The sequence below is a fragment of the Pygocentrus nattereri genome, chromosome 12 (assembly GCF_015220715.1).
Source record: "Pygocentrus nattereri isolate fPygNat1 chromosome 12, fPygNat1.pri, whole genome shotgun sequence".
NCBI classification, from domain to species: Eukaryota; Metazoa; Chordata; class Actinopteri; order Characiformes; family Serrasalmidae; genus Pygocentrus; species Pygocentrus nattereri.
The window spans coordinates 33459459-33472790 of NC_051222.1; the positions used below are offsets into that span (position 1 = coordinate 33459459).

At 41.3% G+C, this 13332-nt stretch overlaps 1 protein-coding gene across 1 annotated transcript in view; it reads right to left on the reverse strand.

Annotated features, from left to right (window-relative positions):
- Positions 1–13332, reverse strand: part of LOC108411291 (complement C3-like) — a 57788-nt gene that overhangs the window by 27088 nt on the left and 17368 nt on the right. Inside the window, exons 11-20 of the mRNA XM_037543229.1 lie at positions 10997–11143; positions 8778–8981; positions 7702–7893; positions 3784–3936; positions 3533–3662; positions 3241–3312; positions 2892–3086; positions 2505–2616; positions 2263–2354; positions 1929–2068 (exon numbers count right to left, since the gene is read on the reverse strand). Of these exons, the coding sequence (XP_037399126.1) occupies positions 1929–2068; positions 2263–2354; positions 2505–2616; positions 2892–3086; positions 3241–3312; positions 3533–3662; positions 3784–3936; positions 7702–7893; positions 8778–8981; positions 10997–11143 (1437 nt within the window). The remainder of the gene's footprint in view (positions 1–1928; positions 2069–2262; positions 2355–2504; positions 2617–2891; positions 3087–3240; positions 3313–3532; positions 3663–3783; positions 3937–7701; positions 7894–8777; positions 8982–10996; positions 11144–13332) is intronic.

Sequence of the window (13332 nt, forward strand, 5' to 3'; positions counted from 1 at the left end):
ATCTGGTCAACAGTTTGCCTACTTTAGGTTCAAAACACTTTTTTGTCAGGCCCTAAACATTCAAAACTCCACCTGAGTACTGAAGTGTGCTCATATTTATTTCAAATATCATATGCTGCTTAAAATGGTTTCTGGATTTGCACCCTTTCCACCAATAAAGACAACTGATTGCGTTTGTTTTTTCCTTTTATAAGAAGAATGTATGTCAATCCCTCTTATATAGAATTATATAATGTGTCAATAGAACACTGACTGCTACATAAACATCAGAGTATCTTTTCAACATTTACTTTAAAGCCTTTTCCTGTAAATGTTTAGAATTAATTCTCCATATGAATGTTCGTTTGCGTTAATGTCCCAACCATTGGCTGGAGCGACAATACCGAGCATCTGTGGCAGAATACTTTGTAAAAGTCATATGATACCATTGTTCTCGCTGCCCTTTGGTACACTGACAAAGCGGAGGTTGTTTCTAAGCCGCTTCTCCCTCAGGGTCCTGCTTCTCCCAGCGGTCATTGGGCAGAAGGCAGAATGACAAAGTGAAAAAAGTTTGTTTGTTTTGCAAACTTACTAAAAATAAACACACAAAAAAATTACATGTACATAAGTATTCATAGCCTTTGCTCAATAATAACAAGCTTCAAACCTTCACCCCAGTCTGAGGTCCAGAGCACTCTGGAGCAGGTTTTCTTCAAGAATGTCTCTGTACATTGCTGCATTCATCTTTCCCTCAACCCTGACTAGTCTCCCAGTACCTGCTGCTGAAAAACAACCCCACAGCATGATGCTGCCACCACCATGCTTCACTGTAGGGATGGTATTGGCCAGGTGATGAGCAGAGCCTGGTTTCCTCCAGACATGATGCTTGGCATTCAGGCCAAAGAGTTCAATCTTTGTTTTATCAGACCAGAGAATTTTGTTTCTCATGGTCTGAGAGTCCTTCAGGTGCCTTTTGGAAAACCCCAAGCGGACTGTCTCATGCCTTTTACTGAGGAGTGGCTTCCGTCTGGCCACTCTACCATACAGGCCTGATTGGTGGAGTGCTGCAGAAATGGTTGTCCTTCTGGAAGGTTCTCCTCTCTCCATAGAGCAATGCTGAAGCTCTGTCAGAGTGACCCTTGGGTTCTTGGACTAAGGCCCTTCTACCCTGATCACTCAGATTGGCCAGGCGGCCAGCTCTAGGAAGAGCCCTGGTGGTTCCAAACTTCTTCCATTTCTGGATAATTAAGGCCACTGTGCTCATTGGGACCTTCAATGCTGCAGAAATGTTTCTGTACCCGTCCCCAGATCTGAGCCTCGATACAATCCTGTCTCAGAGGTCTACAGACAATTCCTTGGAATTCATGGCTTGGTTTGTGCTCTGACATGTACTGTCACCTATGGGACCATATGTAGACAGGTGTGTGCCTTTCCAAATCATGTCCAATCAACTGGATTTACCACAGATGGACTCCAGTCAAGTTGTCAAAACAACTGAAGGATGATCAGTGGAAACAGGATGCACGTGAGCTCAATTTTTGAGTGTTTTGTTTTATGTTTTTAATAAATTTGCAAAACATTGAAACGAACGTACCTGTCCAGGGTGTATCCTGCCTTCCGCCCAATGACCGCTGGGAGAAGCAGGACCCTGAGGGGAAAATGTGTGTGTGTGTGTGTGTGTGTGTGTGTGTGTGTGTGTGTGTGTGTGTGTGTGTGTGTGTGTGCGTGCGTGTGAAACAAACTTTTTTCACTTTGTCATTATGGGGTATTGTGTGTAGAATTTTGAGGGAAAAAGTGAATATAATCCATTTTGGAATAAGGATGTAACATAACCAAATGTGGAAATAGTGAAGCACTATGAATACTTTCCAGATGCACTGTAAAAAAAATGTGCACCACCACCTGTCAGTATTTCCACTTTCACACTTAAGAAAGCTTAAGAAATGTACCTTCTGGTTCTTATTGGAGAAATTGTGCAGAATGGCCTTGATTTCTAATTGCTCATTGCGCACTGCTGAGTAGGGCAACTTCAGGTCCACAAAGAAATTCTTTTTAACAATAATTTCCAAAGGATCAGCCACACAGATACCTACAAATACAAAGAATGAAAGAGGAACATCATATTCTACAATCACCAGCCATTGAAAGTGTCATTCATGTTTGCCATAGCACACTAATCCTTGTAGCGGTTGTAAAACTTAAGAGGTAATTTATTATCACCATTTACAAAAGTACATTTTTTGGAAGATCAAATGTGAGAACTGTGTAAAACTGGACACTGACCATGGGTCTTAGACAGGCTGATAGCTAGGATCTGCCAGGTAGTGATGGAGTCTTTTAAATGGTAATTGTCCATGTTGAGGGTTGTTGTAACACTGGAAGAACAGAGAAATGCACCAGTTGAATGAATCTAAAGATTAGATGAATCTAAAATAATTTCTTTATTTCTAAATGAATCTAAGATAATTTCATTATATACCATTTAAACACAGTAGTAAAAAAAATCATATATATTTTGCATGTACCATTGGCCTCCTTGGCAGTTTGGCAGCACCTTGTCCACCCACAGCCAGCTCTCAGGGAACTGTGTACGTGAGGTAATGTCATCAAAGTTGTCATCATAATTTTCTTCTTCACCTATGTGAGCATGTAAAAACACACACACACACAAAAGCAATGTTACAAGCAGATGAAGGGAAGGAGCTTGGCAAGGTTTAAAAAATGAATGGAAATGACTTATTCAGCTTTATCCTATGAGTGACTTACTGATATAAATAAATGGAAACTCTTTGATTGTAGCTGTTTACATTTAGTGAAAATACATTTTATTAGAGAATTGGATTCAGTGTTTTGAGCTTATTTGAAGACCTCATAGAACTCAAACAAAGACTCAGAGCAAAGTGGGTTCATACTGCGAGCCAGCAGCATTTCCTCCTCGGCATTCTCCAGTCTGAGTGCCACCATCTCCTTGCAGCAGTGCAAGAAGGCTTTGACACATTCTGCACCATCGGTGATGAACGTAGCTCTCCGTTCACATGTGTAGCCCAGCCGATTCTTCTTCAGTCCATCTGAGCAACATTTCTTTTGATCACCACTGTATTTTCCAGCTGGAGGAAAAAAAAGGTAATTAGATCAATGCTGGGCAAGGAAAAAACAGTTATCTGAAGAAGATCTGTGACACAGGCATATCTCACAAAACATGATGGCATTTAAAGTTTATTTCTGCAACTAAACTTAGTTCTTCAAATACAGAATACATACTCAGTGTGTTGGTGATTTGTAGAACAGTTGCAGCTCTCTGTTTCCTATTTGGTTGTGTGGGGCAGTCAGTTGCTATACAAGAAAAAATCTCCATTACATTTGGTTGCACTCTTGATGTGCAAAATATATCAAACCCTGCAAGGTTCCACACTTAAATGAATGCTGTTTCAGTGTAATGTCAGAATAAATCATTATCATTTTGACAAACTAATAGAGAACCATTTAAAATCATGTTTTACATTGTACTTTGCATGTTTATCACATCATTAGTTGGAAAAAGCAAAATATCTACTTGTTCTAGAGTCGGTGCCTCCTGCTTTGTCGGACTCAAACAGCAGACCAGCATCATAGAAAACCCCCATACTGTCTTTACCACTGCCCGCTGTACAGCCAGTGTCATGCTTCTCAATGAGGTCCCAGATCTATTGTTGGAAATGTCGACAACTATTTAGACAAGAGTACATGCAATAATACATGCAATAGAACTACAGTTTATCTTAGACAATTATAGTATAATTATTAGTTCTGCTGGTAACCACTTACTTTGTCCTGTGTGAGTCTGTTCTTGTTGAGGACAAAGACGCCCTTGTCCACAGCAACAAGACCAACTTTGGCACCAGGATCTCCAGTAATTCTGAGATCAAACCGCTCCCCAGTGTCATATGATGCCTTAGGTTCCTTTAACTTCACTTGCAGCTGGGGTGGAAAGCAGGTCAGTATAATTGATTCCCCAGTATAAAGACAACAGCATGAAGTGAAAGATTCACTCTAGAACACAACTTTTAGGGCTTTTGAAAAAGGCCTTTGGAAGACTGCTATGGTAATATTGTGATGATAGGTACAATTGAATACAATTTTCAATTTCAATTGGGTAAATTCCTGACAGTTGTGACTTCCTGATGTTTCAAACATTTTTGTTATTATGATGAAATTGTGGGAGAGTGGTATAGGCACTCTCGGTGTGTTCCACTTGAACCTGCTATTTCTCTCAGAATATCTTGTTCTCTTTGTGCTTCCTTTTGATGTAATATCATAGTTATGAGTTTCTGAAACAGTCAACCTGTGAGATGGCATATTCAATCAATGGACATTGAATGGACATTCCTCCCAAGCATATGTCCCCAAACTCAGAATCTTCACTGGGCATACACTAAAATCTAATAATTGGCGAATCAGCTAGGAGCAGCTTCATTCTTCAGATTCCCAGTTTTTAAGAGCCCCTAAAACTTGTAGTCTGAACAATATCCATGCTAGCATTACTTTCAAGAATCAGTTGCAAAACTGCTAAACTAGGGATGCCTAAACTTTTGGAACTCAAGGCCAACAAAACTCACCTCATAAATGTCAAAGAGAAAATGTTACCAATCCAACTGTGTAAAATCTAAGCAAATCTAAGCACAGCATATGGAAATAGCAGAGATGCCACCCTCCAGCCTCCACTCATAATGCCCTCCTGACCTAGGCTATGCCTCAACGCCCTGTCTATGAATATCATGAACAAGAGTGGATACAAGGCACAACCTTGGTGGAGTACAACGTATACAAACTCAACTCTCACTCCTGGAGTACAGAGATTGAATGGCCTGGAGTAATAGTCCCCTCACCCCATACTCCCGGAGGATCTCCTGTAAGATATTTTGGGGGAACGTTGTTGCAAACCTTCTACAAGTACTCAAAACCCATGTAGTCTGGGTTGGCAAACTCCCATGCCCCCTCAGCAACCTGTGAAAAGCTGGTCCATTGTTCCACGGCCGGGACAGAATCTGCATTGTTCCTCCTCAGTCTGAAGTTTGACTATCGGTCGGAGTCTCCTTTCCAGCACTTTGGCATAAACTTTCCCAGGGAGGCTGAGCAGTGTGATACCCCGATAATTGGCACACAACCTCCAGTCCCCTTTTTTAAAAATAGGGACCACCACTCCAGTCTGCCAGTCCAAGGCTACAGTTTCTGAGGTCCATGCAACATATCAGAGGTGTGTCAGCCATCACAGCCCCACAGCATCCAGATACTTAAGCAGTTTCGCATGAATCTCATCCACTCCCATTGCCTTGCTATTGAGGGGCATGCCAACTACCTCAGTGACCTCCATTAGGGAAATGGAACCTGACATGCCAGGTTTGGCTGTGGCTCCCATGAGGGAGGCATGTCTCTCCTGAGTCGCCGGGCAGTTGTCCAGAATATTTTTCAGGCCGACTGAAAGTCTTTTTAAATGGCCTTGTGAAACTCCTATGCCCTAGATTTAGCTTCTGCCACTGTTGCTGGTGCCACCTTTTTTGCCTATCAGTACCTATCTGCTGAGTCAGGAGTCCTCTGGGCCATCCAGTTCCTAAAGGCCTCCCTCATCACCGGTGTCCACGAGGGGGTTCTTGGATTACCACCCTGACAGTCACCAATAAGCTTTTGGCCACAGCAACACCTGACAGTTTCCACAATGGAGGTATTGAACAGGATCCATTCAGACTCCAGGTCCCCTATCTCCTCCAGAACATGAGGAAAGCTGTCCTGGAGGTGAGAGTTAAAATCATCCAAACAGGGGCCTCTGATAGTCATTCCCAGCAGACCCTCACTACTTGCTTAGGCCTACCGGTCTGACCATCTGTATTCCCTGCCATCTGATCCAACTCACCACCAGATGGTGATCAGTTGACAGATCAGCACCTCTCTTCACCCTAGTGTCCAGAACATATGGTCCCAAGTCAGACGAAACAACAACAAAGTCGATCATTGACCTTTGACCCAAGGAGCTCTGGTACCATGTACACTTATAAACATCCTTGTGTTTGAACTTAGTGTTCGTTATGGACAATCCATGCCTGGCACAGAAGTCCAATAACAATTCACCATTCAGGTTTAGATCTGGCAGGCCATTCTTCCCAATCATGCCTCTCCAGGTCTCCCAGTCATTGCCCACATGAGCATTGAAATCTCAGCAAAAACTATGGAAGCTTTAGGTGTGACCTTTCCAGAACCCCACCCACTCGCTCCAAGAATGCTGAATACTCCAACCTGTTGTTTGATGCATAAGCACACACAATAGTCAGAGTTTCCTCTCCTACTGCACAGCAGCCAACTGGGGACTTGTGAGTATCCCCACACCTGCCCGAAGCATCTCAATGCATCCCAATGCTACTCCTGAGTAGGAGATGAGCCAACCCCTATCAAGGAGTTTGAGCCCAATTGTATCTAGTTGGTACCTCTCAGCCTCCTGCACAAGCTCCAGCTCCTACCGCCGCAGTGAGCTAACATTCCACATACCAAGAGCCAGCTTCTGCCGCAGGGGCCTATGCTGCCAAGAGCCACCCTGCCATCTCCCACTGTCTATATGGCACTACACTCATCCTCCATGATGTACCTTGTGGGTGGTGGGCCCACATAGTCCCCCCGCATTGCCTTTTCGGGCTGAGCCCATCCAGGTTACATCAGCTGTCATCAGGTGCTTGCTGAGGAACACTACCCCCAGGCCTCCAGGGGTAGGTCCCGGTAACCTTTTCCAGGGCAGGGTACATGATTTTCTGCATCCCTTTGTCATGGAGGGTTTTTGGAACAAGTGAAGCCTAGCTCTAGGTGCTCACTGTTGAATTTTTCCTTATCATTAATGCTTTTTTCTCAGTTTTTTCAGACTGGGGCATGGTGTTTGCTACACTATTAGATGTGATCTGTCTTTTTGAAAAATCCAATTTAAAACTGACACAATACGAGAGAAACGGTTCACACAGACTTGCACTAATATTAACTAATTACCTAGTCCACCAGCTAGCTATATCAGTTCACAGTGGCATACTTTGCAAGACCAATCAAAAAGCTTGACCCAAATTTAATGTTTTATTTAAACATTAAAAATAAAAATAAGTAGCACAATAAAGTAAAAAAGTCTATTTTGGCCATAAAGTCAAAAGGTTTTGAGCCAACGGCCCCTTAGCAATACCACTGCAGCACACTATGCCTGTCACACATCCTCACAGCTCTGGCATTCATAAGGACTCCATTCCTCAGACCTCTCTGGAAGATCACATGACCGCTGAGCTTCTGTAATCCACCAATCATCGTTCCAGTTTATCTGAATACTAACCTGCTTCACCTGTGATGTATGTAATTTCACTAGATTTAGATTAGTATATAAGCCCAGGCTTCAGCATAGGATCTTTGTGAGGTAGTGCTTTCCTCTGTGGAGATACCATGCATTTCTGTTTCCTGACTGTTTTCTTTGCATCACAAATACTGTCAAGACTCCTTCAAGTAAATTCCTTTCTTGATTTTTTTTTTTGTTTTTTTTTACTACAAGTATCTGGCTGGTCCTGTTCCGTTACAATGGCACAGGTTTAAAACCATAGTGCTAAATTATTATTAACACTCTGACTTTGCAGCCAGCTATGAAATCCACTATAACCTCTAAAGGGTTTTTCTTTAATATAAAATTCCGTCAGTTGTGAGCTTTTCATGAGAATGCTGCAGATGACCTACCGTTCCCATACAAGTGTCCTTTAGATCAACCCAAACCGAGTCAGCCACGACCTCAGAAGATCCCATGTGGTAATATGCCACCACACGGAAGGAAGGAAGCAAGTCCTTGGTGATAAATACAGGTAGAGTCACTAGGGACTGTCCTTGCCTCTTAAACCTGTTTGCGCTGACAATCTGTCCTTTACTAAGTATCTGAGAGAAGACAAAGCAGAAAAGATTTGTGAAACGTGAGAACTCACCAAGCCATAATTCCTCGTATTGTACAACATTGTCACAACATATGTGGCAAAATAAAATGATTCTGAGTCTTTACACATGATGCTAGTCCTGAGCAACCGCTTAGGTTTAGTGTAGTTGTTTTAAATGTGTCCAGAATGTTCAGTGGACACATAAGCTGTAGTCTCACAGCTAATGGGAATTTACTACACTGTCAATGTTATTTATGAAAGATTTATCTGTGTCAACCCTGTCTCACTCTCTCTCTGAGTTTTGTAGGATTCCCGGATACCAAAAGCTCCAACCTCTGTCTCGTTTCAGTCTAGCATAGTTAGTTTGGTTGGTCTTCTTCAACCTCATGTCAAATAAGCCTTGAAAGTATGCATGCTCCTGTAATAAAACCCTGTAAAATGATTCTACCTTGAAAGTTCACATAGTTCTTTGTCTTTGTTCTGCCAAATTATGACTTCAAATAGCATTTTCAGTTATTTACACATAGAAACAACCAAAAGCGCAAATGTAATCTGTGGCATTCATATGCCTGCCTGATGGATTCTGTATCCTTCAGCTTTTCAACAAATGCAAATGTACAGCTTTCCATGAGGAGGCACAAAGTGTAATTTGCATTTACGACAGTGGTGTAAAAGTGAAATGCATGCTGCAACTGTAGGGGGACCCCAAGAGCAAGAAACACCACTTCTCATGTAATGCTACTTTAAATGAATAAATTATTATTGGCAAATGATTTTCCATTTCCACTTCATAGATCCACTAACAAATCAGTAAAAACAGGACCCAGTTTCATTTCTTGATCATTTCGTGTGTGTGTGTGCATGTGTGTGTTCTGGAAGAGTACCAACCAGGTAAGTAAAATCTTGATTTTGGACACCAGACCTTCTAATGAAGTTTAGATTCATTTTCATATTATCACCAACTTTCAGTTCTTCAGCGCCAATGCCAATGTGAAGGTAATTGCTGGAGCCTCCTTTAGTAGTGTAGGCTTGGGCAGTCATTTGCTTCGCATCCTGTCTGTTCTTTGATATGGTTGGGTCATTGGTTTTCACCTGTGAGACACAAAACCATTATAGTTAAAAGTAAAGATGAGATCAGAATTTCCAAACATTAGAACAGTCATGATAGAAAAAAAAGAAAGGAAAAAGAAATGAAGCATTTTGATATTAACTTTTAACTTTTATCTCATTTTTTTGTTAACGAGCTGTGAGATGTCTTCACTCTGTGCTCAATCAGAGGGCACTCTGGAGCCTGCACATTACATTATCCTAGGGTTTCAGTCATGTGATTTTTCAGTTTTGGCCGCCGTATTTGAGACCAAATTTCTGGCTTCGCTGATCCGCACAAACGTAACTAAAGGTGAAATATGGCTAAAATCACTCTCCTTACTTTGGAAGAGAAAAAACGTTGACAAAGTTGATAAAATAGGCTGCAGTTCTTATGCATTTTACTTCTACTCCCCTACTTCAGAAAAACTATGAAATTTGTGTTTTCCTGATATATAATCTCATACATAACCCCTCTCTCTCTTCATGTCATAAAGGACCCCATGGTGTTGCATAAAGAGGAAAAAAAAAGGTCAATATATGAGGGTGACGACATCAGCTAATTAACACAGATGTGAACAATGCCAGCTGTGCTAACTGATGCTAATATTAAAAACCGAGAGATAAGCAGTCGTCCCCTAGACAGAGCTAAAAAACAGCCAGATATAACTTTACTCTGTTTCTGGAGATTTAAATGATGTTTGAATGGAGAAATATAAACGTTAATTGTGAGACTGAATGTTGTCTGGGTCGGCAGGGCCAGTGGAACCGAGGTGGTGAGCAGGCATTCGACTACTTTTTGAGATCGGCACCAGCAGACAGAGTAATCCTGAGCAACAGAGCCAATCAGAGTCTAGTTCAGCTGGGAGGTGTTTTCCGACCTGCCTTTGATGGTGTGGACCTGTCCAACCTTTTCTTTAGTTCAGTTTTGACATGTGACGTGTTAATTCACGAGGGAATTGGAACACCAGAGCACATTTTTTTCCACTGCACATCATCTCTGTAGCGTAGGCATCTGCTGCTTTAACACACATGAGAGTTTGTTTATTGGTTAGAAGTTTTGTAGCACTGGTTCCTGCACTGTAAGCTGCTGTAAATAACAAAAGACGAGCAATAAAACAATGATATGCGTTTGATTGTTGATTTTTGGCCAAGCTTCAGCAACCATCAGTAATTTTAATGAGTGGCCTAATTGCATTGCATCACTCAGCCCTCAGCCAACTGTTTTTTTGTTTGTTTGCTTGCTTTTTAAACAATATGTGGGTCAGAAATCTATGTTGTGGTTAGACAGACATGATTTTGTAACTTTGCTAGTGCAGTTCGAGTTCCCAGCTTCAGACCTGCAACCCCTGCACTGCATAAACGTGGTTTCCCTGGTTGACATACCTGATATTGTTAGCTAATGAATCCCTTCTTGAGCTGACCGAGGTGTAAACAGCAGACAGAAACACTGAACTATACAGCGCAGCGGCTTCAAGCCTGGAGTCTGAAACAATGAATTAAAGGTCTGTGTGTCTTTGTCTCTCGGCTTCTGTCGCATCTTGCAGGGCAGTCGTTCACAAAGCACAGCAAATTGAAGGCATCACGCCAGTGCAGTCACTCCCTGATTCTGTCCTCAAAACAGCGGCCGCCACACAGTGTGACGTTATGCAAAATGTTAGAATAGTCTAAAGAAGGATGACTCCTGAATATGTCAGGATGTGGGGAACTGATTTTAAAGGCCTAATGAAAGGACATATAATCTCCATATTCGTCATATTCTTGTGTTATAAGACAAAAAACACCAACTAGGGCTGCAACAACTTATCAAAATGATCATCTACATTGATATTAAAAAGTTACTGGCAATGAAACAATATCAATCTCCTCTGTGTATTGTGTTAATGGTTGTTATTTGTACTGGGTTTCACAGATGAACAAATTAATGTCCCCATCATTTACTGATTTAGAAAACTCGTTTAAGGCTCCCATATTGTCGATGTAACATTTATGATCTGGTTGACAAATAGTACAGGACTCGCCATAATTTGAAGATTCTTGATTCCTGCTCGAGTGTTGAGTGTGACCTTCGCCTGGCCATTGGCCTTGGTGTGACCCCGCCCACCTCCAGGACTGACCACAACCTCAACATTTCCAGCAGGTGTATGGTCTGGATTGGTCACATAAACCTGTGCAAATCACAAATCCTGATTAGATTCATGTTTCAAATGAAGCTAATTATTCAATGTCAGTAATCTCTGAATAAGAAAACATTTCCGCTATTTCCATTTGCAGGAGTCAGCCCCCAATAAACACTGGTAAGGACATTTTCTTAATTTTGGCAAAAGGGAACTAATACTCTGAACATTGTAGTAAAATTGTCTCATCAGATGATTGTTGATTGCTTTTGGAAGAATTGTTTTGAAAGAATTTCTGTATAGTTTTTTATAAGACAATCATTTATTACAGTTTCACTATACACCGATCAGGCATAACATCATGACCACCTCCTTGTTTCTACCCTCATTGTCCATCTTATCAGCTCCACTTACTGTATAGCTGCACTTTGTAGTTCTACAGTTACAAACTGTAGTCCATCTGTTTCTCTGATACTCTGTTACCCTGTTCTTCAGTGGTCAGGACCCCTTGGACCCTCACAGAGCAAGTTGGGTGGTGGATCATTCTCAGCACTGCAGTAACACTGACGTGGTGGTGTGTTAGTGTGTGTTGCGCTGGTCTGAGTGGATACACTCAGGCATAAGTGTACAAACATATACAACCTGGTAGCTCCACCTTGGTGATATACATGAGGCTTTCACCCATCTGCTGAAACATATTTTGCAGTAGCCACACAAACTGTCTATCACAATTGTAGCCACACAGGCATTCTTAGCTGGATTTTTTTTATTCGCTCCTAACTAAGTAGTGACAATGACTTACACTGAATTACATAAAACAAACACTGTCTACCACTAAAATAATATCTAGTCAGCAATGGTCATTTGGCCAAAACTGACCAGTAGTAAATGACCTAAGGCTCAGTGCTGGTACGCAAAATCCGTCTATTCTGGTTGTATTAGATCTTAGTCCAGTTTTGTTTGTTTTTTGTTTTGTTTGTTGACCACAAGATTTTAATTCAATGTCTTGAATGCTGGGTTGGCCTCTCGGGCACAGTTTTAGAATGGTTTAAATCATATTTAGGTAATAGAAAATTCAGGGTTTCAATGGGAAATCATTCATCAAAAAGATTGGGCTTTCAGGGCGTGTGGAAGTCAAGTGTCGAGAAGGTTCTCTGTACTGGAACCCAGGTGGTGGAATGAACTCCCACTGGCTGTCGGTACAACAGAGTCTCTTGCTGTCTTAAAACGCAGACTGAAGACACGTCTCTTTACACAGAGCTTAAATGAGCACTGAATTAAGTACTGATTGCAATATATTGTGCTGCACTTACATATTATATTTTATTGTATTGCACTGTGTATTGTAGTTTATTGTATTACATGGTACTGCACAGAGCTGTGCTCAACGCTGTTCCTTTTCTCTCTGTATCTACAGTGACTTTTGTTTCTAGCAGTATCTGAGCTCAGGACTGTCTTTCTCTCTATTGGTAACTAGAAAAGATACTTTCTCTAGATAGACAAAGCACTTCTTGTAAGTCACTCTGGATAAGAGCATCTGCTAAATGCTGTAAATGTAAATGTAAAAAAATACTTTGCAAGGAAATACTGATCATTGGTAGAATTTATGAGAAACCTGGTTCAGCTTCATATATGAAACCTGCAGTACGAAACCTGAGCCTTTTTAAGGCTCTAATGACCTTAAAGCGCCGCTTACATTACAGAGTGTCTGTTTAGGTTCCATCATGTGATCTTACATCTGCTAATACTGGCCTTCTGCAAACAATCATTTAGTTATGTTTCTGTGGAACTCAATTCCACCTTTTATCAGACAGTCAAGCTCAGTATTCACCTTTAAGAAGCATCTAAAACATCTCTTTAACTTAGCATTTAATTAAAACTCTGTCTCATGTATTTATATTTTAATTTTATCTATTTCATTGTCTTATATAATTCTAAATGAATACTTGTTAAACCTGTCTGTAAAGCACGTTGAGCTGCCAGGGTCAATGAGGTAAGGGGCTGATACATTGCGCAGCCACAAATTTGCTACAGTCTGTAATTGCTCACCTATGTAGAAGAGCCCCGGGTGTAATATATTTGTTCTGAGACAGTAAACTGTATTGTTCCCGAAGGGAAAATTTCCAGAAAGAAGAATCAAAGAACACTTAGGCAACTGATGTTTTGCATGTCATTGAAAGCCAGAGCTCATCTGAGGTTTGAACCCAGGGCCTCTTGCATAAGTGAGAATCATACCCCTA